The sequence below is a fragment of the Schistocerca serialis genome, chromosome 6 (assembly GCF_023864345.2).
Source record: "Schistocerca serialis cubense isolate TAMUIC-IGC-003099 chromosome 6, iqSchSeri2.2, whole genome shotgun sequence".
NCBI classification, from domain to species: domain Eukaryota; kingdom Metazoa; phylum Arthropoda; class Insecta; order Orthoptera; family Acrididae; genus Schistocerca; species Schistocerca serialis.
In genome coordinates this window covers 307284452-307311902 of record NC_064643.1, presented here as the reverse complement: position 1 = coordinate 307311902, position 27451 = coordinate 307284452, and the positions used below count along the sequence as shown (strand labels likewise).

Below are 27451 nucleotides of genomic sequence, written 5' to 3'. Positions count from 1 at the left end.
AGTCCCATAGTGCTCAGAGCCATTTGAACCATTTCATCAAGGCAATGTTCGCAGAAAAAGAGGTAAGGATGTAAACTATAAGACAATTGTTATTGAATTATTAAGCTTTTAGGTATTTACAGTGCATAATAAGGAGACGTGAGACGTTAAGAAGTAAAAAAGAAAAAGAAAAAGAACACTATTGGAAAAAATTTTCCGGAGGAATGAATAACTTTAACTAGCACTTGGACAAACTAGTTAAAAATTTGGAAATGCACACCACAATCACACGAAGATCGTACAAAAGGCTTCGAGATGGGGAAAGGTAGACGAGGTGAAATGGAATTCAAACGAAATATTGTTTTTCGAGTCATCAGTCTTTTGACTGATTTCATGTGGCCTGCCACGAATTCCTCTCCTGTGCAAACCTCTTCGTCTCAGAAAATCACATGCAACCTATTTTCACAATTAGTTACTGGATTTATTCCAAACTTTGTCTTCCTCTACAATTCTTTCCCTCTACAATTCCGTCTGGCACCGTGGAAGTCATTCCTTGTTATCTTAACAGATGTCCTCTCATCCTGACCCTTCTCATTGTCAGTGTTTTCCACATGTACCTTTCCTGTCCTATTTGCGCTGAGCCTGCTCAATTCTTATCAGTCCAACTAATTTTCAACATTCGTCGGTAGGACCACATCTCAAATGCTTCGATTCTCTTCTCTTCGGTTTTCCCACAGTCCATGTTTCATTACCACGCAATGCTGTGCTCCAGACGTACATTCTCAGAAAACTATTCCTCAAATTAAAGCCGATGCTTGATACTAATAGACTTCTCTAGGCCAGGAATTTCCTTTTCGCCAGTGCTAGTGTACATTTAATGTCCTCCTTGCTCTGTCTGTCATTGGTTATTTTGCTGCCTAGGTAGCAGAATTCCATAATTTCATCTACTTCGTGACCATCGGTCCTTTGGTTCCTGAAGAGGGGCAGCAGCCTTTTCAGTAGTTGCAGAAGCAACAGTCTGGATGATTGACTGATCTGGCCTTGTAACATCAACCAAAACGGCCTTGCTGTGCTGGTACTGCGAACGGCTAAAAGCAAGGGGAAACTACAGCCGTAATTTTTTCCGAGGGCATGCAGCTTTACTGTATGATTAAATGATGATGGCGTCCTCTTGTGTAAAATATTCCGGAGGTAAAATAGTCCCCCATTCGGATCACCGGGCGGGAACTACTCAAGAGGATGTCGTTATCAGGAGAAAGATAACTGGCGTTCTACGGATCGGAGCGTGGAATGTCAGATCCCTTAATCGGGCAGGTAGGTTAGAAAATTTGAAAAGGGAAATGGATAGGTTGAAGTTAGATATAGTGGGAATTAGTGAAGTTCGGTGGCAGGAGGAACAAAATTTATGGTCATGTGAATTCAGGGTTATAAATACAAAATCAAATAAGGGTAATGCAGGAGTAGGTTTAATAATGAAAAAACAATAGGAGTGCAGGTAAACTACTACAAACAGCATAGTGAACGCTTTATTGTGACCAAGACAGACAGAAACCACACGCCTACTACGGTAGTACAAGTTTATATGCCAAGCAGCTCTGCAGATGACGAAGAAATTGATGAAATGTATGATGCGATAAAAGAAATTATTCAGGTAGTGAAGGGAGACGAAAATTTAATAGTCGTGGGTGACAGGAATTAGACAGGGAGAGAAGGTGAATATGGATTGGAGGTAAGACATGAAAGAGGAAGCCGCCTGGTAGAATTTTGTACAGAGCTTAACTTAATCATAGCTAACACTTGGTTCAAGAACCATAAAAGAAGGTTGTATACATGGAAGAAGCCTGGAGATATTAGAAGGTATCAGATAGATTATATAATGGTAAGACAGAGATTTAGGAAGCAGGTTTTAAATTGTAAGACATTTCTAGGGGCAGTTGTGGACTCTGACCACAATCTATTGGTTATGAACTGTAGATTAAAACTGAAGAAACTGCAAAAAAGGTGGGAATTTAAGGAGATGGGACATGGATAAACTGACTAAACCAGAGGTTGTACAGAGTTTCAGGGAGAGCATAAGGGAGAAATTGACAGGAATAGGGGAAAGAAATACAGTAGAAGAATGGGTAGCTCTGAGGGACGAAGTAGTGAAGGCAGCAGAGGATCAAGTAGGTAAAAAGACGAGGGCTAGCAGGAATCCTTGGGTAACAGAAGAAATATTGAATTTAATTGATGAAAGGAGAAAATATAAAAATGCAGTAAATGAAGCAGGCAAAAAGGAATACAAACGTCTCAAAAATGAGATCGACAGGAAGTGCAAAATGGCTAAGCAGGGATGGCTAGAGGACAAATGTAAGGATGTAGAGGCTTGTCTCACTAGGGGTAGGATAGATATTGCCTACAGGCAAGTTAAAGAGACCTTTGGAGAAAAGAGAACCACTTGTATGAATATCAAGAACTCAGATGGAAACCCAGTTCTAAGCAAAGAAGGGAAAGCAGAAAGGTGGAAAGAGTATATAGAGGGTCTATACAAGGAAGCTTGCACAGGATAGAGCAGCATGGAGAGCTGCATCAAACCAGTCTCTGGACTGAAGACAACAATAGTCCTGGTGTTAAGTTTCTCGTTATTCTCATATCTGCTATCTCTCCTTTCGCCTTTCTTCAATTTACTCTCAAACCATGTTCTGTTCCAATTAGACCATTCTATTTAGTAGACAGTGTCATTCTTCTTCACTTTCACTCGGGATAGCAATGTCATCAGCGAATCGTATCGTTGATAGCCTTTCGCCTTGAATTTTAATTCCACTCTTCAATCTTTCTTTTATTCCCATCACTGCTTCTTCCGTCTACAAATTGAACAGTAGGGGCGAAAGACTACATCCCTCTCTTACACCCATTTTAATCCGAGCACTTGCACGTCCACATGCACGTATTGTTTATTACCCGTCTCTCCCTATAGCTTATACCTATTTTTCTCAGAATTTCGAACATATTGCACCATTTTACATTGTTGAACGCTTTTTCCAGGTCCACAAATCCTATGAAAGTGTCTTGACTTTTCTTTAGTCTTGTTTCCATTACCAACCGCAACGTCAGAGTTGCCTCTCTGGCACAAACTGATCGTCATGTAACACATCCTCAATTTTCTTTTCCATTTTTCTGTATACTATTCTTGTGAACAACTTGGATCCATGAGCTCTTAAGCTGACTGTACGATAATTCTCGCACTTGTCAGCTGTTGCAGTCTTCGGAATCGTGCGGATGACATTTTTCCGAAAATCGGATTGTATGTCTTCAGACTCACACATTCAACACACCAACGTGAATAGTCGTCTTGTTGCCACTTTCCCCAAGGCTTTTAGAAATTCTGATGGAGTATTATGTATCCCTTCTGCCTTATTTGATCTGAAGTCCTCCAAAGCTCTTCTAAATTCAGATTCTAATAGTGGACCCCTATCTCTTCTAAACTGAATTCTCTTTCTTCTTCTGTCACATTGGACAAATCATCCCCCTAATAAAGGCCTTCAGGGTACTCTTTCAACCTATCTGCTCTCTCTTCAACATTTAACAGTGGAAATTCCGTTGCGCTCTTAACGTTTCCACCCTTGCTTTTAATTTCATCGATTGCTGTTTTGACTTGCCTGTCTACTGGGTCAGTCCTTCCGACAACCATTTCTAGTTCGATTTCTTCATATTTTTTAGCAGCCTTTTCGTCTTAGCTTCTCTGCACTTACCTATTTATTTCGGTCCTCAGCGACTTGTATTTCTGTATTCCTAAATTTCCCTGAACATTTTTGTGCTTCAAAACGGTTCTAATGGCTCTAAGCACTATGGGACTTACATCTGAGGTCATCAGTCCCGTAGACTTAGAACTACTTGAACCTACCTAACCTAAGGACATCACACACATCCATGCCCGAGGCAGGATTCGAACATGCGACCGTAGCGGTCGCGCGATTCCAGACTGAAGCGCCTTGAACCGCTCGGCCACCGCGGCCGGCTTTTGTACTTCAACTGATATACACTCCTGGAAATGGAAAAAAGAACACATTGACACCGGTATGTCAGACCCACCATACTTGCTCCGGACACTGCGAGAGGGCTGTACAAGCAATGATCACACGCACGGCACAGCGGACACACCAGGAACCGCGGTGTTGGCCGTCGAATGGCGCTAGCTGCGCAGCATTTGTGCACCGCCGCCGTCAGTGTCAGCCAGTTTGCCGTGGCATACGGAGCTCCATCGCAGTCTTTAACACTGGTAGCATGCCGCGACAGCGTGGACGTGAACCGTATGTGCAGTTGACGGACTTTGAGCGAGGGCGTATAGTGGGCATGCGGGAGGCCGGGTGGACGTACCGCCGAATTGCTCAACACGTGGGGCGTGAGGTCTCCACAGTACATCGATGTTGTCGCCAGTGGTCGGCGGAAGGCGTACGTGCCCGTCGACCTGGGACCGGACCGCAGCGACGCACGGATGCACGCCAAGACCGTAGGATCCTACGCAGTGCCGTAGGGGACCGCACCGCCACTTCCCAGCAAATTAGGGACACTGTTGCTCCTCGGGTATCGGCGAGGACCATTCGCAACCGTCTCCATGAAGCTGGGCTAAGGTCCCGCACACCCTTAGGCCGTCTTCCGCTCACGCCCCAACATCGTGCAGCCCGCCTCCAGTGGTGTCGCGACAGGCGTGAATGGAGGGACGAATGGAGACGTGTCGTCTTCAGCGATGAGAGTCGCTTCTGCCTTGGTGCCAATGATGGTCGTATGCGTGTTTGGCGCCGTGCAGGTGAGCGCCACAATCAGGACTGCATACGACCGAGGCACACAGGGCCAACACCCGGCATCATGGTGTGGGGAGCGATCTCCTACACTGGCCGTACACCACTGGTGATCGTCGAGGGGACACTGAATAGTGCACGGTACATCCAAACCGTCATCGAACCCATCGTTCTACCATTCATAGACCGGCAACGGAACTTGCTGTTCCAACAGGACAATGCACGTCCGCATGTATCCCGTGCCACCCAACGTGCTCTAGAAGGTGTAAGTCAACTACCCTGGCCAGCAAGATCTCCGGATCTGTCCCCCATTGAGCATGTTTGGGACTGGATGAAGCGTCGTCTCACGCGGTCTGCACGTCCAGCACGAACGCTGGTCCAACTGAGGCGCCAGGTGGAAATGGCATGGCAAGCCGTTCCACAGGACTACATCCAGCATCTCTACGATCGTCTCCAAGGGAGAATAGCAGCCTGCATTGCTGCGAAAGGTGGATATACGCTGTACTAGTGCCGACATTGTGCGTGCTCTGTTGCCTGTGGTTATGTGCCTGTGGTTCTGTCAGTGTGATCATGTGATGCATCTGACCCCAGGAATGTGTCAATAAAGTTTCCCCTTCCTGGGACAATGAATTCACGGTGTTCTTATTTCAATTTCCAGGAGTGTATTTCTTCTGTTACCCATAGTTTCTTCACTGCTACCTTCTGCGTTTTCGTTGTATTCTTTCATCGATGGAGGCAGCTCGGTGGCGGCGGATGGAATAAACAGGCCGCACGGAGGTGAGACGCCACGACCCGGTGCCCGCGGCTTTCCCCCCCTTCACCCTACCATGCGCAGCCGCGCAGATTCCACTCGCTCTTGATTGGCCGGACTGGTGCAGAGAATGCAGAAAATCCCGTGATCGAGCGGCTATGAAGACTCGGACGAGAGGTGAACCCACCCGAAGATGGCAAGTAAGAGACTTGCTGAAACGTTGCTGGAGAATGACGCATTCATTCGACTTTCAACCCAAGAAGATTTTATCGTCGAGGTTCGCCGAGAAAGCCGGTACTCTCATATACCGAATTATCAGTTTATAAGTCATTGTTGCAAAACACTAACATGATTTATTTACAGAAGACTCGAGAAACTGCTAGCCGATCTCAGGGAAGGTCCGTTTGGATTCGGTAGAAATGTAGGAACACGAGAGGCAATACTGACCTTGCGACTTCTTCTAGAACATTTGTAGATTTAGAGAGATCTTTTGACAGTGCTGACTAGCATACCTTCTTCGAAATTCTGACGGTAGCAGGAGTAAAATACAGGGAGCGAAGGGCTATTTACAACTAACACGGAAACCAGACGGTATTTTTAAGATTTGAATGACATGAAAAGGAAGCAGTGGTTGAGAACTGAGTGAGACAGGATGTTATTTAGTTTGTACATTGAGCAGCCAGGAAAGGAAACTGAAGAAAATTTTCGAGAAAGAATTAAAGTTTAAGAAGAATAAACAAAAACATTGAAGTTTGCCGACGACATTGTGATTCTAAAACAAGGATAATAGAATGTAGTGGAATAAAATCAGGTGATGCGACGGAAATCAGATTAGGAAAGGAGACAAAATAGAAATGACTTATGCTATTTGGGCAGCAAAGTAACTGATGATGGCCGAAGTAGAGAGGATGTGAAATGTAGACTGGCAATGGCAACAAAAGCATTTCGTAAGAAGAGAAATTTGTTAACACCTAATATAGATTTAAGTGTTACGAAGTCTTTTCTGAAGGTATTTGTCTCGAGTGTAGCCATGTATGGAAGTGAAACAAGGACGATCAAAAGTTTACACAAGAAGAGAATGGAAGGTTTTGAAATGTGGTGCTACTGAAGAGTGCTCAAGATTAGCTGGGTAGATGGCGTGACTATTGACAAGATACGGAATATGATTGCGAAGACAAGAAATTTGTGGCACAACTTGACTAAAAGAAGGGATGAGTTGATGGGATACATTGTGACACACTAAGGGACAACCAACTGAGTTTTGGAGGGATGTTGTGTGTGTGTGTGTGTGTGTGTGTGTGTGTGTGTGTGTGTGTGTGTGTGTGTGTGTATAGCGGGGGGGGGGGGTAAAAATGTTGGAGAGGGGGGCCACGAGATGAGTACAGCAAGCAGATTCGGAAGGATGCAGATTGCAGTAGTTACTCGGAGATGAAGAGGCTTGCACAGGATAGAACAGAATGGAGAAACCGTATCAAATGCAGTATTCAGACTGAAGCTCACAACAACAATAACAAACTAAAAAGTTTTAGGTTATAGATGTTGGATATAATGAGTTTCTAACAGTTTTCTAGAACTCAAAGCAAGTATCAAGAGTAAAATAATAGAACTGAATTTTGGCACATGTGAGATGCCTATAGCTCTTAAATTTTTTTGCAGAGGAGTTGTATCTGGTGTAATTTTCCTGCTGCATATTGGGCTTCGCTGTTTCTCCTCTCTCTTAAGTTAGCATTTTGGCAGTGATGAATTTCAATTGGTTGAAGTTATGCCCACCATTCTTCATTCATTTGTTTCATTACGTGAGGCACACAGCTTACATTTACATTAAATATTTCTTAACTGCAGTCTATGGTTTATTAGCATTCAGTCAAAGTAATGATAGAATTCCCAAACATATATTTGCAGTTGAACTGGCAAGTGGTTTCCTTTATCTATTTGATGTACTGATACGTGGTCGAAAAAACCTGACAGAAATAAAACATAAAAGTGAATTACACTGTGATAAGATACAACCTGTCACTTGTTTGTCAGTAGAGCTTATATGTCATTCTAATTTACTATCAACCTCCTTCATTCGATAGGACACGACAGAGAGCGTCAGTTAAAACTGTAATCGACCTTTCATTGTGAAATTTACATTCAACAAACACTGATTTTAATCACATGACAAACTTTTACCGGTGTATATCTTCCACTGCCTCTGTTTGTTAAGTAAAGTATACACTGTTCTTTAAAAAAACATTTATTTTTTGTATAGGAACAGTTCAGTACAGATTTTTTTATTCTTGCGTCGCACTGCAGGGACTACACTTTAATTCCGTGCTCCGTCCACTGTTGGCTGTTGTTCTGCTTGAGCTTGCCGTCCGGGTCGAACTTGTCCAGTATCTGCTTCCACTGCTCCGGCTTGTTGTGGGACACGTGTGCCAGGAACCTGTACACCGACAGCTCGTCCGGCGTGCAGGGACCGCTGCACCCGCGTTCCAGCATCCGCCAGCCATCATCTACAAAAATCACAATGAAAATTAGTAAAGAGCAACAAAACGCGAAAACATTTACAGCCATCACTAGCGAGCAACAGAAGGGTATGGCCAGACAGCTCCAGGGATACATCAGCGCACCAGGAATTCAGTGCGATATTGTGTTGATACGTGCCTCCTTGCTAACTGAGGGAATTTTGAACACTTCATTTAGGAAAGTTTTTCATACTGTAACCAAAAAGTTAAAAAGTTATGTTGAATATTTCGTGTAAGAAAGCGTTTCATGTAATGCTGTTTCTGCGTGTTTCCCATGATTAATGTGCCTATGAAGATAAACAGAAAATTTGCTCTCATATGAAAATAAGGCGTTTCAAGACCCATGTCCACATAACATATTTTCTTCCCCTACATGTGGATTGTATCCTGAAAGTTTGGCCATATGTTTTTGTTACACTCTGAAATGGAAATGGCTCTGAGCACTATGGGACTTAACTTCTGAGGTCATCAGTCCCCTAGAAGTTAGAACTACTTAAACCTAACAAACCTAAGGACATCACACACATCCACGCCCGAGGCAGGATTCGAGCCTGCGACCGTAGCGGTCACGCGGTTCCAGACTGTAGCGTCTAGAACCGCTCGGCCACCCCGGCCGGCGTTACACTCTGTATAAAAGATTTCCGTCTTTGTTTGCTGATGACGCCGTCGTCTGCCGTGCTGTAAAGTCATTGGAAAATAAATACGATTTAAAAAATAATTTAGAGAAATCATCCGCATCGCCAAAAAATCCTTTAAATGTCGGTTACACGTTAAATCACACTAATTTAAAGACTGACGATTCAATATCTAGGAATTACAATTATGAATAACTTAAATTGGAATTATCACTTAGAACATGTTGTTGAGAAGATGAACCAAAGACTGTGTTTCATTGGTGGAATGTTTACAAGGTGCAACAAATCTACTGAAGAGATTGCCTACACTTCGGTTCTTTCTCATCTTCTGGAGAATTGCAGAGCAGTATTGGAACCTTACTGGATAAAGTAATGGAGGATACCGAAGAAATTCAAGGAATAACAGCTCGTTTAGTGTTATCTCGAAATAGGCGACAGGGTGTTACGAATATATTACGCGAGATAGGGTGGCAATCATTGAAACAAAACGATTTTCGTTGCGGCAAGATCTTTTCGCAAAATTTTAATCATTAACTTCTTGCTCCGATTGCCAAATTATTTGTTCACTCTTGCATACGTTGGGAAAAATTATCATTCTGATGAAACAAGGGAAATCATAGCTCAAATGGCAAGGTTTAGGTGTTCACTTCTCCCACGTGATATTAGACAGTGTAATGATAGGGTGCTTTCATAGACCTTCTGCTAAACACTTAAGCGAATTGCAGAGCAATCATTCACGTATGGATGTACAAAATTAAACTCCCGGAACAAGATTATGGCAGCAAGATTTAATACTTTTCCAAGCGAACCACTAGCTATAAATAAAAGCATCCAATATAGCTAGAATGCACATGTGCACTACAAACGTAAGTGATGCGGAGGCTGAAATGAAATGAATTAAACAGTCAGAAAAGTGACAAAGTTAAGCAAAAGAAATAAAACTCAAATATAATAACATGTTAAAAATACGGATTCTATTAGGAGTGTAAGATTAATATTCCACAACCATCTGTAACGAATTAGACTCAACAGGTAGATGCGAAAAGTTTTACAACAATTAGCGAATTTGGAAGAGAAATGTCACTGGCTTAGGAAGGTACATGGAGATCGGAATGAAACAAGTAGGAGTAAACTGAAGACAGAACAATATGTAGAGTGAAATATTAAGAAGAAAAGAAAAATCTCTGATTACAAGGAAGAAACTGAATAGCAAAAGATAGAGAAAAATCAGTAGTTGAACAAATTGCCTAATGCATAAATCGCTCATTTTGCTGCATTCTGTATTTTTTATGGAGTCAGTGTATAACGTTGATTTAGATCCGAATTATGTTTGGTAGAATGGCATGTGATTAAAATCGTTTAGCTTGTCGGAGTGTTGTCTGTTGTTCCACGGAAACTTTCCATTTCAATAAAACAATAACGTGAGGCGCGGAGCCAGTGGGGTGGGAGGTTGTCATGAGGGTCGTAAAACCCTCGCATCCCCTTACAACTTTTATTGAAATCGTCTATGTTCTTACATGTATTAGTTTCCAAATTTCCATCTAACCTTAAGAGAACAGAGCATTACAAAAAGTGAGAGAAAAATTCGAAATAATTATAAGCTCCGTTTTAACCTGGATACTTTCTGATAGTGTTCCTGAGGGTTATCCCAAATGGACTGTGTTTGCAGTCTCACTGGTTTAGAAATAAATCCCAGCAAAGTAAAGGCATCCATTTACGGGCTCACTATACTTGCTGCCAACAACAAATCCGACCCGGTCGTGGAAGTACAGGTGGAACTGATAAACTTCAAGAAGTCGAGGAAAGGCAAGACAGAAAGGGAAAGACGCTCCACGAGAAAAGAAACACATAAAGACTGACCTTTGCGCACGTAGGTGGAAACGACAAAAAGATCTTATTTCCTCCCCCTCCCCCCACTAACCACCATTTATGTGCTCGGACAGCTGTAGTTAGCATACGTGTGTCCACAGTCTTATGAGTTAAATGGAATACTGAAATCTCAAATTTATGGGCAAATAAAAATGGTTCAAATGGCTCTAAGCACTATGGGACTTAACATGTGAGGTCATCAGTCCCCTAGACTTCGAACTACTTAAACCTAACTAACCTAAGGACATCACATACATCCATGCCCGAGGCAGGATTCGAACCAGCGACCGTAGCAGCAGCGTGGTTCCGGACTGAAGCGCCTAGAACCGCTCGGCCACAGCTGCCGGCATGGGAAAATAATTTGCACTTTAAGTACGTATCTCAATTGCGTTATTTCTTGGAAGTTGTGTTGAAGCGACGTACTTAGTGTTGATACAAACAAATTAATCTAAACGTTTTAATTTTGCTGTTGTGATCTTCAGTCTGAAGATTGTTTTTATACAGCTCTCCAAGCTAGTCTGTCGTGTGCAAGCCTCTTCAACTCCATATAAATACTGGTTACTGTGTTCAATCTTTGGTTTCCCTCTACAATTTTTGTGCCCCTACAATTCTTTCCGTTATCAGACTGAAGATTGCTTGATGCTTTCAGGTTACGTCCTGTCAACTAAACCCTCTTTTTGTCAAGTTCTGCCACAGATTTCCATCTTCCCCAGTTCGATTCAGTACCACTCCATATGTTATTCGACCTGCCCATCTATTCCTCAGCATTCTTTTGTAGCACAACATTTGAAAAGTATTTCATCCATGGCTGAGTTGCTTGTCACACCAATTTCAATTTCATTCTAGGCTACGCTCCAGAGACGTACTTACAAAAATGACTTTCTGTCATTGATATTAGCTATTAACAAATTCTTCTTCTTCAGGAACGCTTTTCTAACTATTGCCAGTCTATCCAGTATATGTTTTATGTACATTTTACTTCAGCCATACTCAGTTAATCTGCTGCCCACACAGCGGTACTCATCGACTACTTTTAGTGTTTCATGACCTAATACAATTATCGCCAGATTCAATCCGACCACATTTCACTACCGTAAAATGTCTTGATCCTCTTATCGTGGCTTGTTACAGACTATTGCTTCTGAACGTTTCACTTCCTACAAACAGTAGTGTACACTACTACTGTTTTTAAAATCTTAGACATCTGTGACTCGTTAAAAGTGAGGGTATTGGCAAGTTATATTTGGTTGCTCGGCCACCATTGACCACACGTTTTCAATTGGTGAGAGATCTGGAGAATGTGCTGGCCAGGGCAGCAGTCGAACATTTTCTGTATCCAGAAAGGCCCGTACAGAATCTGCAACAAGCGGTCGTGCATTATCCTACTGAAATGTAGGGTTTCGCAGGGATCGAATTAAGGGTAGAGCCACGGGTCGTAACACATCTGAAACGTAACGTCCACTGTTCAAAGTGCCGTCAATGTGAATAAGAGGTGACCGAGACGTGTAACCAATGGCACCCCATACCATCACGCCGGGTGATACGCCAGTATGGCCATGACGAATACACGCTTCCTTGTGCGTTCACCGCGATGTCGCCAAACACGGATGCGACCATCATGATGCTGTAAACAGAACCTGGATTCATCCGGAAAAATGAGGTTTTGCCATTCGTGCGCCCAGGTTCGTCGTTGAGTACACCATCGCAGGTGCTCCTGTTTGTGAAGCAGCGTCAAGAGTAACCGCAGGCATGGTCTCCGAGCTGATAGTCCATGCTGCTGCAAGCGTCGTCGAACTGTTCGTGCAGATGGTTGTTGACTCAGAACACCCCATCTGTTGACTCAGGGAACGAGACGTGGCTGCACGATCTGTTACAGCCATGCGGATAAGATGCCTGTCATCTCGACTGCTAGTGATACGAGGCCGTCGGGATCCAGCACGGCGTTCCGTATTACCCTCCTGAACCCACCGATTCCATATTCTGCTAAAAGTCATTGGATCTCGACCAACGCGAGCAGCAATGTCGCCATACGATAAACCGCAATGGCGATAGGATACAATCCGACCTTTATCAAAGTCGGAAACGTGATGGTACGCATTTCTCCTACTTACACGAGGCAACACAAGAACGTTTCACCAGGCAACGCCGGTCAACTGCTGTTTGTGTATGAGAAATCGGTTGGAAACTTTCCACATGTGAGCACGTTGTAGGTGTCGCCACCGTCGCCAGCCTTGCGTGAATGCTCTGAAAAGCTAATCATTTTGCATATCACAGCAACTTCTTGCTCTCGGTTAAATTTCGCTTCTGTAAAATGTCATCTTCGTGGTGTAGCAATTTTAATGGCCAGTAGTGTAAATCGTGAACTCTCATACTTCGCCACTCCCGCAACGGAAGTGAGAACTAGATCCGCGCCTCAGTGACGCTTACTCATTGTGCCGAACTATGATTTTCTTCAAAAATCCGAATGTGCCAGCTCCATTCTCTCCTATCTCTAAATGAGCCACGAAAACAGAAATTGCGCATGCAGTACGCAGTGTTAAGCGTGAGAGTGTGGACTTACATTTGATGCCGACAGTGTGATGGTCGCAGAACTTGTAGTCGTCGCCCTCCAGGATGCAGCGCATGGCCTCCTGGAAGCGTGCCTCGTCGTTGATGGCGCTGTCCACGTCCAGCCTGTCGGGCCGGGCGAAGCTCTGCGCCGGGCCGACCTGCGCGCAGACCCCCGCCACGAGCGCCGCCAGCACCGCCACGGCCGCTGCCTGCAGCTGGAGATGCGCCATTGCTTCCTGTGCTGGACGCTGCCAGGCAGCGCTTCTTATAGGCACCGCGCGTCTGACCTTCACGGCCTTCCGGGGCGCACCGACTGACGCACGCAGGGAAACGAGTCGTGACGGGACTCCTCCGTACGCGGCCAGTGTTCTGCTCACGTCATGACTGCACCGTCGTTTCTCTATGCGCGTCACTGTTGTTTCGCCGAAATTATCGGGTCAAATTCTATTACGAGCAGTAATCATAAGCTCGGGTCTTTATATTCCGCCTCTGGTGCAAACGATAAACAAAAAGAACATTTTGTATATACCAAAGGGTAATACTACATACTGTGCACCTCGACCTCACACGATGTGTCTTTAGGTATACAGGGTGTTACAAAAAGGTACGGCCAAACTTTCAGGAAACATTCCTCACACACAAAGAAAGAAAATAAGTTATGTGGACATGTGTCCGGAAACGCTTACTTTCCATGTTACAGCTCATTTTATTACTTCTCTTCAAGTCACATTAATCATGGAATGGAAACACAGAGCAACAGCGTGTTACAGGAAATGTTCAAAACGTCCTCCGTTAGCGAGGATACATGCATCCACCCTCCGTCGCATGGAATCCCTGATGCGCTGATGCAGCCCTGGAGAATGGCGTATTGTATCACAGCCGTCCACAATACGAGCACGAAGAGTCTCTACATTTGGTACCGGGGTTGCGTAGACAAGAGCTTTCAAATGCCCACGTAAATGAAAGTCAAGAGGGTTGAGGTCAGAAGAGCGTGGAGGCCATGGAATTGGTCCGCCTCTATCAATCCATCGGTCACCGAATCTGTTGTTGAGAAGCGTACGAACACTTCGACTGAAATGTGCAGGAGCTCCATCGTGCGTGAACCACATGTTGTGTCGTACTTGTAAAGGCAAATGTTCTAGCAGCGCAGGTAGAGCATCCTGTATGAAATCATGATAACGTGCTCCATTGAGCGTAGGTGGAAGAAACTAAAATGATCTCTAACATGGAAATTAAGCGTTTCCGGACACATGTCCACATAACATCTTTTCTTTATTTGTGTGTGAGGAATGTTTCCTGAAAGTTTGGCCGTACCTTTTTGTAACACCCTGTAGAATCCTCACTGGTTAGAAATTGGTGAGGTGCTACTAGGGCCGGCCGAAGTGGCCGTGCGGTTCTAGGCGTTGCAGTCTGGAACCGCGAGACCGCTACGGTCGCAGGTTCGAATCCCGCTTCGGGCATGGATGTGTGTGCTGTCCTTAGGTTAGTTAGGTTTAACTAGTTCTAAGTTCTAGGGGACTAATGACCTCAGAAGTTGAGTCCCATAGTGCTCAGAGCCATTTGAACCATTTGCTACTAGGATTCGAGCACTGAGGTTTTCGTACAAACCTAATTATGTTTATAGACATGATTAAGTCTTCCCGGGTTATCAGCGAGTCAAGGCGTCGTTCTGTGGCAGCGTTTACATGTGGCAACACTGACACACTCGGGAGATAATCTCATAAACCCCAATTCTCATGATCTGCCGCGCGGAGTTAGCCGAGCGGTCTCAGGGGCTGCTGCAGTAATGGACTGTGCGGCTGGTCCCGGTGGAGGTTCGAGTCCTCCCTCGGACATTTGTGTGTGTGTTTGTCCTTAGGATAATTTAGGTTAAGTAGTGGACTGATGCCTTAGCATTTAAGTCCCATAAGATTTCACACACATCTGAACATTTGTCATGATCTCTGGTAGTTTACTTTTTGAATTGAAGAGATATCTACCTACTGTCTACAGGACACAGAAAAGCAGAGAGAAACCCTTGTAACGTATAATACGACGTGGGGTCTCTGGACCCCTACGTTTAAACCGAAATTCAAGGCACGAATCAGTCAAATGAATACCGAACACCCGTCACAAAGGGACAATAGAATAGTTCCATTCAAAAGTACTCGCCACACGATTTAAGACATTTATCACAGTGGGGGACGAGAGGATCAATCCTGTTTCATAGAACACATGTCTTTGTTCAGGTCGCCAAAGAAGTGAAAATCGCACAACGAGGGATCCAGGCTGTACGGGGTTTTTACAGTGTTTGCCAACTAAATCGCTGAAGCGTAGCCTTCGTCGATGGCAGTGTGGTGGCGGGCGGTATACTACAGAACGATGATTCCGCCCGACCGCGTTCCTGGGCGTTTTGGCGGTACAGCGAATCGCAATTTCTGCAAAGAGTCTTCATAACGCTGCGCATTGATTATGGTTCCACGTTCGAGGAATTAGACGAGCAGATATCATCTGCAGTCGAAGAAAGAAGTCATCATGACCTTACCGTAACTTGTCTGAACAGCTTTCGATTTCTTTGTCGGGGGAGATGTGGGATGTTTCCACTGCTGGTTCTGCCGTTTGCCCTCGGGCTGTTGGAATACTGTCGGACGGAATCATTCTTTTGGACGATAACGCCGGCCCCAACACTGCCAATCCGACGAAGGCTACGCTTCAGTGATTTGGTTGGGAAACAAACTGCAACTTCTCCGTACAGACCGGATCTTTCATCGCCTGATTTTCGCATTTTTGACAACCTGAAGAAACACAAAAATGATCGTCGGTTTCAGTCAGATGAGGAACTGCAAGAGTAACAGGACAGATCTCTACTATGAGACTCTTGGCCTTGATTACCACTTCCATGTTACCTTACTGTTACAGTAGTGCCCGATACAACCAGTAAAATGTAAGTGTGGCCATTTAGGGTATCCAGTAGTAAAGTGTACACAGCACGTTCTGTGTACCGTAGACGTAAGACAGAAAATGGACCCTATGGTGGTCATGTAACCATGGACACATGCAAGTTTGTAATTACATTTTAAATATTCATGGGGATCTGTGTTTCCCAGGTCTGCATCATTTTTAAGGTTCCGTGTCCCAATTGGTAAGATGACAACCTTCATAAGTTCTCTTTGTTGTCCGTCTGTCTGTCCGACAGTTAAAAACTTTTTTTCTCAGGAACGGGTAGACGTATCAATTCGAAATTTAATTGAGTTACTGAAGACTACGGTGTAAAAAACGGAAGCTTCTAAGTCAAAAGATTAGGCCATTTATGTCATATATTTTGATACTCGCAAACTCATTCATCAGAACATATAGGATACTGTCCTACGTGTCATCTTCAGGTGAAGCGTCGGGTTCGTGTCCTGTCCGGGTCTTAATAGCCCCTGGATCACGAGGGGTTGCGACATCCCTTCCGCAGGTGAGCGATTAGCACTGGCACGCAGATGAGGCAGAGGAGCCTGCAGTCCAGCGGCTATAAAGACTCAAACAGGACTGAAATCGACATTTCATCTGAAGATGACAAGTAGGAAACTCGTTGAAACGTTGGCGCAGAACGACGCCTTGACTCGGCTGATAACACAAGAAGACTTCATCACAGAGATTCGCCGAGAAAGTCTAAATACGCACGTATATAGACAGTTCATCCATTCGGGAAATCTAGAATACCGACCATTTTTGCCTGTTATCGACATTGATACTGGGAAGATAGCGGTCGAAGGGTTTCCAAGGTTTTCAAGAACGTTTTAATTTCAATAATATAAATGTGACATAAATGGTTAAAATGGCTCTGAGCACTATGTGACTTAACTTCTGAGGTCATCAGTCGCCTAGAACTTAGAACTACTTAAACCTAACTAACCTAAGGACATCACACACATCCATGCCCGAGGCAGGATTCGAACCTGCGACCGTAGCTGTCGCTCGGTTCCAGACTCTAGCGCCTAGAACCGCACGGCCACTCCGGCCGGCAAATGTGACATAATGTGACGTAGCAGACAGGTGACCATTATTATACTAAGCAGTAGTTATGCATTCAGGCTGACTGGGTCGCTATGATAAGAGGCCCACATCAGGAAAGAAATGGCTTTATTCCTCATATTGCGCTATCCAGGAGCGACAACTGCTAGTACAGGGTGGTCCATTGATAGTGACCGGGCCAAATATCTCACGAAATAAGCGTCAAACGAAAAAAACTACAAAGAACGAAACTCGTCTAGCTTGAAGGGGGAAACCAGATGGCGCTACGGTTGGCCCGCTAGATGGCGCTGCCATTGGTCAAACGGTTATCAACTGTTTTTTTTTAATAGGAACCCCCATTTTTTATTACATATTCGTGTATACGTAAAGAAATATGAGTGTTTTAGCTGGACCACTTCTTTCGCTTTGTGGTAGATGGCGCTGTAATAAGTCACAAACATATGGCTCACAATTTTAGACGAACAGTTGGTAACAGGTAAATTTTTTAAATTAAAATACAGAACGGAGGAACGTTTGAACATTTTACTTCGGTTGTTCCAATGTGATACATGTACCTTTGTGAACTTATCATTTCTGAGAACGCATGCTGTTACAGCGTGATTACCTGTAAATACCACATTAATGTAACAAATGCTCAAAATTATGTCCGTCAGCCTCAATACATTTGGCAATACGTGCAACGTCCTCCTAAAGCAGCACAATTGAAATGCTTCCAGTTTCTTTTACTGAAGTTCTCACGTGAACACCGCGTCGTTTCCGTAGTGAGCTGGGCCACAGATGCAACAATGTGTAGCTGCTAAACAATAACCCGTAGTACTCCTGAAAGTGGTGGTCAGTGCCCCAGACTAGCTACTAGTCGAAGAAAATGCGTTATTGCTGGGTGGGCAGAGAAAATGAATATTTAGTGGATGGAAAAAATTAATATTTATTCCTGGTTAACAATCTCAGTGTACAGCAGTATATCTCAAAATTACTTTAAGTTGTTAACAGTAATAATTACCAAGAAGAATGAAAGGAAATGTACTCTATAGCAGCCCTACCGAATTACTCGTGAGTTCAGATATCACGCTGTCGCTAGATGTATGGTGCAGTGAAATGAACGAATGGACTATACGTTAGAAGCCTAAACTTGCATCTCCATTCACATGAATACTCTGCAAATCACGTTTAAGTGCCTGGCAGAGGGTTCATTGAATCATCTTTGCAATAATTCTCTATTATTTCAATCTCGTACAGTGCCCGGAAAAAACGAACACTAATATTTTGCCGTGCGAGCTCTGGTTTCCCTGATTTCATTATGATAATCGTTTCTCCCTATGTTCGTCGGTATCAACAAAATATTTTTTCATTCGGAGGAGAAAACTGGTGATTGAAATTTCCTAATAAGTTTCTGCCGCATCGAAAAAGTCTTAATCATGTCCATCCCCAAATCCTGTATCATTTCAGTGACACTCTCTCCCCTATTTCACGATGATACAAAACGTGCTGCTCTTATTTTAACTTTCTCAATGTACTCCGAGAATCCTATCTGGTAAGGATCCTACACCGCGCAGCAGTATTCTAAAAGAAGACGGAAAAATTGGAAATTGGTGGTAAAATGGTTCAAATGGCTCTGAGCACTATGGGACTCAACTGCTGTGGTCATAAGTCCCCTAGAACTTAGAACTACTTAAACCTAACTAAGCTAAGGACATCACACACATCCATGCCCAAGGCAGGATTCGAACCTGCGATCGTAGCGGTCGTGCGGTTCCAGACTGTAGCGCCTTTAACCGCTCGGCCACTTCGGCCGGCAAATTGGTGGTAAGGTCCTAAGTGACCAAACTGCTGATGTCATCGGCCCGTAAGCTTACTCACTACTTAATCTAACTTAACTAACTTACGCTATGGACAACACACACACCCATGCTCCGACGGGGGAGCCGCACGGATCGTGACAAGGCGGCGTAGACCGCGAGGCTACCCCGGACAAGCGTAGTGTAGGCAGTCTCTTTAGTAGAGCTGTTACATTGGGTAAGTGTCCTGTCAGTAAAACGCAGTCTTTGTCTAGCCTTCCCCACAACCTTTTCTATGTGTTCCTTCCAATTTAAGTTGTTCGTAGCTGTAATTCCTAGGTATTTAGCTGAATTTACGCCCTTTAGATCTGGTTGATTTATCGTGTAACCGAAGTTCAACGGATTCCTTTTAGCACTCAGGTGGATGACCTCACAATTTTTGTTATTTAGGATGAATTGCCTATTTTTTCTCCTTAGAGATATATTTTCTAAATCGTTTAGCAATTTGTTTTGATCCTCTGATGACTTTGCTAGTCGATAAACGACAACATCATCTGGAAAAAACCTAAGACGGTCGCTCAGATTGTCTCTTACATCGTTTATATAGATAAGGAATAGCAAAGGGCCTATTTATAATACTACCTTGGGGAACGCCGGAGATCACTTCTGTTTTACTCGATGACTTTCCGTCAGTTAGTACGAACTATGGTCTCTGTGACAATAAATCACGAATCCAGTCACGTAACCGAGACGATATTCCATAAGCACGCAATTTCACTCCAGCCGCTTGTGTGGTACAGTGCCAAAAGCCTTCTAGAAATCTAGAAATACGGAATCAATTTGAAATCCCATGTCAATTTCACTCAACACTTCATGTGATTAAAGGGCTAGTTGTGTTTCACGAGAACGATGTTTACAAAATCCGTCTTGACTGTGTGTCAATAGACCGTCTCTTCGAAGTAATTCATAATGTTCAAACACAATATATATTCCAAAATCCTGCTGCATATCGACGTTAATGATATGGGCCTGTAATTTAGTGGATTGCTCCTACTACCGTTCTGGAATATCGGTCCTGTCGACTATGCTCCAAATGGTGAGCTCTGCTTTCATCCCGCAAGCAAGACTAGCAGCTTTTACCACTTATAATAAGGTTAAATAAAAGCAGATAAGAGTAAAAGGGAAAGCGAAAAGATGAGCAGTTCCTCTAAATGACAACTTTTCCCTACGAAACAGAATCGTGCTTTTCTAAGTCGTAACAAGAATTCTGTACCTTGAGGAGATACGTGACTCAATGATAATGGAAAGCAATGCAATAGAAGCATGAAAGATCAGTTATGCAGGTACTTTCATTGTGGAGAGTTTATCGTCTCTTGACGAATTCGGTATCCTCTCACTTCCTGACAGCACCCAACCCTTGGGCAGCAAGGGATGTTTACAATTATGTAATATATATATGCAATCATTAGTCTACTCTGCCCCAAATGTTAACATCTCTGTAACAAGACATGTCGTGAAGTAAGTGAACATATGAGGAACTCGAGGAAAGGTGGTTTGGTTGTGGGAAGCTAAAGATACCCGGGGAAAAATATTGGTTTTATCCACAGTAGCGCAAGAAAGTTGGGCGAAAATAAATACCTTAATAGAAACTAAAGAAATGAGTACGTCAGAGTATACAAAGTGAAATAAGATGTTCACTGTCTTCTGATAAAGTAAAATAATTTTAGTGAAACGATTAATCCTTTTACGAGTTTAACGTTGTTTCTCTAGAGAGAAACAACGTTAAACTCGTAAAACTGGCAGTTCAAATAAAACGATTCCGATTTATAAAGGATCTATGACGAGGCTGTAGTTTATCGGCCACATTTAACAGAAGCAGCAGTAAAGCAAGTGTAAGAAAAAATTCAAAAAGGAGAGGGATTTTCGGTGCAAGCCGGATACGTTTCGGAGCAACGTTTATAATCTGCCATCAGACGAGTGTTTGTAGGTAAAGTAGTTGACATGCCCAATTCGACTGCACCAGTCCCACATCTCTCTCACAGCAACAATTTTAAAGAAAGTAGGTTTTTTTTCTACTTGTGAGCTTACATAGCTGCATTACAAGGAGCAATAGAAAGCAGTGGAGGTCACACTTCTTCAGGATATATATAATAACATATTGCAAAATATTTGAGAAGACACTTCACGGCCAGCAATCCGAATAGATGTATCGTTGAAATTTAACGCCATCTAGGTCCCAGGTGTTTCATCTGTTGGAACAGTTAGCCTTCAGATCTTGCCATTGTCCAACTGCAGTGCTACTGCAAGTAAATAAACAAAATAAAATTAAATAACTCAGTTTTTATTTTGAAAGTTCAGTTTATACAAGCACATTGAAATATTAAAAATCAGCTGCAATGTTAAACAACTCAGATATGAAAATATTTATGACGCTTCTAATTTTATGTTTAATAGCAAATATGCTATGTGTACTTGTAAAATGGTTGTTTAGTAGTGACTGTTTCTTGTCTAATTTGTGGATAACAGTCATCACGCTTTGAAAAAGATGATGACATGTCATGCCTAAATAACTTCCTTTACATTTCTGTCATTCCCAACTTAAGAACATGGAAACTACATACAGTCACAAATCCGTATGCATGTGTTTGCTAACATCTTCCTTAATAACTGATTACTAATCGTGATAGTTGTCATGTCATATACATCCTTTGACATAAAACCTGGCTGAGAGATGGCCGCCGCAGACTTAGTCTTCGCAAATCACTGTTGTGACAACAGAGTTTCCAAAACAATGAGAAAGGCGTCGCAAAGTCTGGACTATCACAGTGGCAAGAAAAATGGGTTTTCATAACCGGAATCGTGCATGATCGGAGCCAGACAACCGGACATCCCGTCTTGCGTTACAGCTCCTGGAAAACTTGCAGGACTACCCGTAGTTTCTTCTTCGCAAATACCAACTTACATCTACAACAAAACAAGATAAAGTATCTGAACCGATTCGAAGCAAATGTCAGTAGCAGTAATCTGTGTTTTGTTCATCACCTCGGTATCAAACAAGATGGGGTAAACGAAGGCAATGAACAGCCTTGCAAAGCCCGTGGTATATCTGGAGGTGAAAAACGTATAAAAGTGCACAAGTGCACAACTGCACATTTACCTACTTCTTCTGTTTTGTTTCTGCTTCCATGGTCATATATTTAGTTGTTCCCTCTGGATCCACAATTTGGTTTTTCACTCTTTGTCCGCTGTGTTAGTCCATGATCCATAATACTGTACATCCATATTTCGGTAGGATTCCTGACATTCAAGTTGTGTATGACACAATATCAGACGTGGGTACAGTCCATTTGAGGTCAACAGTGCGTAGTATTATATCTTACTGTTTCTTGACTTTCGGACAAGGTCGTTTTGCACGACTTTTCAGTTTTCTTAAAATATTCACCGCTGGCCGACGGGATAAGCGTGCAACTCATATGTATTTTTCAGTGGTGTAATATGCTGTCAGTTTGAAGCCATTCCTGAGACCAGCGTCTCATAGTGTAGCTACTCTTAGGGCCGGCTGGAGCAGGACATGAATTCCAGCCAGGGCACTGTGGTCTGTCCGTGGAGTTCTCCGTACTGCTAATGCAGCTGAGACTTGGCAGTACTGCTGATGAGGGTTGCCACCTCGTTTTCATTCATTCACTTTCAGGATTGGTTCTGATCGAGCCTCCTAAATTCTCATAATATTCTGTTTTCATACAGACGAAGTAATCTGAACATTCACCGCGTTTAAATGACATCGAGATAGTAAACATAATTTTTCGACCCCGGGGAGATAATTTCACACTTAAGTCAACTAGTTTTGCATGTTGTAGAATGTCTGCATTAACTACTGCCAGAGCAGTGGCAGAGAGCTAAACGAAGCAGTGCCGTGTTTCCTCTGGGGCGCTCATCTCGTGATCAAAGACAAGGATAGTTGCCGGTACACATCTCGTTGGTCTGCCGATGGGTATCACTTAAGTTTTTTTTTTCTTTTTTCTCTGCAAATAGCCAAAAAGAAATTCAGTAGCAAATTCCTAAGAAAGTTGTTGCATTGCGTCAACTGAACTATCAGCCTATTTTTATTTACGTCAATTTTAATGTCAACTTTCTTCTACAATGCAATAAACTTCATTCACTAGTAGTTCCTTATTATTGTTATTATTGTTATTCGTTCACTCGTAAGAGATTTCCTATCCCTTTTTGGTACTGATGCACATAACCAGTCAATCTCGAAGATTGGAGTAGTGTCAGTTTCACCATGCACAACACGCACATTTACCTCGGCATCTCCTTTCTATGGCAAAAGGAAAAGCGCACTAAGTAAAAATGACAACCGGAGGCAGATGTTGCAGGCAGAACTCTACAATGTTGATTTAACAACTGTCATGGGAGTAAAAGTCATGTCACATTATATTACTCAACAATGGAATATGTAGCATGAACTCTGTCACTTGTGAGATAATGGGCGAGCTGTGGCGCCCTGGAAATATTTTAAGTTTGGAGTTGGCGTGGCCGTGATCGGGCCGCTCGGCAAGCCATGTCTCGTTAGCAACCACGTGATGCCGCACAACGGCCAGACCACGTGGTCTAGCCGACCGCCTGGCTGGAATTCCATGGTGATGCTGTGTCGATGAAGGAGACACGCAGGAAGTGCCGAAGATGGCCGACTTTGAGAAACCTTAATGACAGAAATTTCACAGTACATATAGAAATTAATAGTAGCCAGATGAATCGTGATACCTCAAAAAGAAACATGTACATTATCATTATTTGCATGACGATTCTGACGGTGTAATCAGATTTTCAATATCCTTATTAATTTAAAGTTTAGTTCAAAAATGGCTCTGAGCACAATGGGACTTAACTTCTCAAGTCATCAGTCCCCTAGAACTAAGAACTACTTAAACCTAACTAACCTAAGGACATAACACACATCCATGCCCGAGGCAGGATTCTAACCTGTGACCGTAGCGGTCGCGAGGTTCCAGACTGTAGCGCCTAGAGCCGCTCGGCCACCCCGGCCGGCTTAAAGTTTAGTATCTGACTAAATTATACAAGTAACACCCAGAAACGAATTTCCAAAATCTAAACGGTTCATCCGATTTTGTCGATCGACATGTCTTTAGAAAGCTATTAGTGTAAACCTAAATTGGTATGAATTACAGGTGTGTAACTTGAATAGTACATGAGTTATTGGAGATCAAAGTGGCCGGTTACTATTAATTGTGTCAGGCCACAAGTACTCCACAGTGACACGAAAAAGTGGTAACAGCATGCTTATAAATATATTTATTCGTTTTATTCGTCTATGTCTTTCTTTATATCCGACGTACAGTATTCATGAAGAAATTGGTCAAATATTTACTGTGTTTTAGAAAGCACAGAGGCATTAGGCTACTGGCCTACCTTTTGTTTCTATCCCTTTGATATGTTTATTTGATTTGTTCATATGTTTAATAATGTGTGTTAGAGCGTGTTTATGGTCCAGCCATAGGAATATTTATTTAATTTCTAGTTATTTAAATGTAAATCCAGTATTTCGTATGTGTTTCAATATGTCTGTGGGTGTGCATTGACTTGAAGACATGGTGGGAGTGCTGTAGCCAATCACAGCGCTCTTTAATGGGGAGACTGTGGTGTCACCGCCAGACACCACACTTGCTAGGTGGTAGCTTTTAAATCGGCCGCGGTCCGCTAGTATACGTCGGACCCGCGTGTCGCCACTGTCAGTGATTGCAGACCGGGTGCCACCACACGGCAGGTCTAGAGAGACGTCCTAGCACTCGCTCCAGTTGTACAGCCGACTTTGCTAGCGATGCTACACTGCCAAATACACTCTCATTTGCCGAGACAATAGTTAGCATAGCCTTCAGCTACGTCATTTGCTACGACCTAGCAAGGCGCCATTACCAGTTTATATTGAGATTATTATTGATGTATCAACAAGAGCGATGTTCTCCAATTATGGATTAAAGCTAAGTATTACATCAACTACGTACTTTATTTGCTACTATTAATTCCCTTAACTGTTCCAGACCTCACGCCAGTCTGCGTGAGCTAAACGCGTGCCTTTCGGCTACCGGTCATAGTGGATTGGCTGTCTGGCCAGTCCACTACAGAGACTATATGGAAGTGGGACAGTACTGGACCGGACACAGAGGGTGCTGGACGTGCTGGAAGGGAAGGAGCGACGGCGAGTCGCGGGAAAGACTTGGAGAGTGGAGCAGTTTGCGCGTAGTCAAAATGGTTAAAATGGCTCTGACCACTATGGGACTCAACTGCTGAGGTCATTAGTCCCCAAGAACTTAGAACTAGTTAAACCTAACTAACCTAAGGACATCACATACATCCATGCCCGAGGCAGGATTCGAACCTGCGACCGTAGCAGTCGCGCGGTTCCGGACTGAGCGCCTAGAACCGCTAGACCACCGCGGCCGGCTGCGCGTAGTCCCGAGAGATAGAAATATTTCTTAGTGCCGACTTGTGCATTTGTGAGATTCCCGTGGCATCTGCAGTGAAGACATAGTATGTGTTTAGAACTGAATATCTCACGAACTATTTTGTTGCTCATAACTAATTATGTGAAGTAGGAATCTATTGTTTCTCTGTTATTCAACTTATATTTTATTTAATTGCTAGACCATCGACACCAATAAGTGTTTTACAGTAATAAAGGGCATTCTTAAAGATACGTCTGCTATCGTACTCATCATTTGAAGTCGTTAAAATAGTACCTGTAGAAATCATTTAATTATAATCTTTCACTTATAAATTTCCATGTAACATTCAAAATTTGCAATTGCTGAGTGATAGGAACCTTCGACTATTCGATTCATGTGTGTATTCATATTGTATACTGTAGACTCAGCGGTATTTGCCTTTTTTTTTTTTAAGCCCGCAATCTCCTACAGATAGCTAGATAGCTACGAGTTGTCTCCACTAGCATGGCTGACCGTTCGCTCAGCTGGTGGCTGTAATGTAGCAACTGTGAACTATGCCTGATTATTTAGTTCTGCTGCTGTTATAGTGAGTTATGACAATGGATAAATGAGTGTTTCTTCTTGCTTTCATTTATCCAACTACGACATAAAGCTTTACGCATCGCCTCGGCCCCTCAACACCGACTTTGGATTGTAGGTGACTGGAAACATATTGCCTGGTCGGACGAGTGTCGTTTGAGATTGTATCGAGAGGACGGACGTGTACGGATATGGAGACAACCTCATGAATCGATGGACTCTTCATGTCCGAATGGACTGTTCAAGCTGGTGGAGGCTCTGTAAGGATGTGGGGCGTGCGCATTTGGAATGGAGTGAAGTTGGATCCCTGATACGTCTAGATACGACTCTGACAGATGAAACGTACGTAAGCATCCTGTCTGTTCACCTACATCCATTCATGTCCATTGTGCATTTCGACGGACTTGGCAATTCCAGCAGGACAATGCAAGGCCCCACACGTCTAGAATTGTTACAGAGTGGCTGCAGGAACACTCTTCTGAGTTGAAACACTTCCGATGGCTACCAAACTCCCCACACATGAACAATATTCAGCAGATCTTGGATGCCCTGCAACGTGCTGTTCAGAAGATGTCTCAACCCCTTCGTACTCTCATGGATTTATAGACAGCCCTGCAGGATTCGTGGCGTCAGTTCCCTCCAGCACCACTTCAGACTTTAGCCGTATCCACGCCAAGTTGTGTGGCGGCCTTTCCGCGTGCTCACGGGGCCCTACAGGTTATTAGGTAGGTGTACCAGTTTCTTTGACTCTTCAGTGAAGTTCCTCTGTGCTGAATCTGTGTAATAGCAATTACGCCTATAGTAGATTTTTGCGAAAACTAGCATTAACAACTTCGTACCACTCTGGGTAGCTTCAAAACTGGGGGATTCCGTTAACTGAAATTTAATTGACTACCTCAAAACCACTTTCGATCATCTTCATGTTCTCCATGTATCGTTATGTGGCCCTCAAAACATGCGTTGCCGTAGAATATGCACTGCAAAGTATTCACACAGCTAATCGCATACATTTACCACAGCAAATCAAACGACAGTAAAACTCGTTGCACCACATTTACTCACTGCGGTTTGATGAAAACTTATGAATTCCTGACAAAACAATTGCGAGAAGAATCGCTATCAAAATGAAAAGAAAAGGGATGTAAAGCATTAATAGTAACATTAAGCAACGAAGTGAGTTGTTCTAATTGTATCACAAACTATGAAATTAATTTTGAGCCATATTCATGTCTCGCATACTAGTGTTCATACAATACTCATTACATAAAACAGGGTTGCCTGCCTCCATAGTTATCGAGCGTGAAGCGCAGATCACTATACTGTTTGGTGGAGCATCACTCAACAACAGTAAAGTCTTAATACCCTCCAAAGCAACGAGCAGTAGCTGACGCTTTCGACACTGAGCGAGGATGAGCAACTCCGCCGCGGCAGCCGCTGCCTGGTGCCGGCAAGTGGGTCCTGAAGAGCCTGCGCGGAGTTCACAGGTAGATAGATTAGATTAGATTAATACTAGTTCTATGAATCATGAATACGATATTTCGTAATGATGTGAAACGAGTCAA

The 27451-nt window shown here is 43.3% G+C and overlaps 1 protein-coding gene across 1 annotated transcript; it reads right to left on the bottom strand.

The window, feature by feature from the left end:
- Positions 1-7731: 7731 nt before the first annotated feature.
- LOC126484523 (ejaculatory bulb-specific protein 3-like) lies at positions 7732-13306 on the bottom strand. The gene is made up of 2 exons (XM_050108071.1): positions 13083-13306; positions 7732-8006 (listed from the first exon to the last, which is right to left on the bottom strand). The coding sequence occupies exons 1-2, from the start codon at positions 13300-13302 to the stop codon at positions 7810-7812; spliced, it is 417 nt and encodes a 138-aa protein (XP_049964028.1). The 5' UTR covers positions 13303-13306; the 3' UTR covers positions 7732-7809.
- Positions 13307-27451: the final 14145 nt, after the last annotated feature.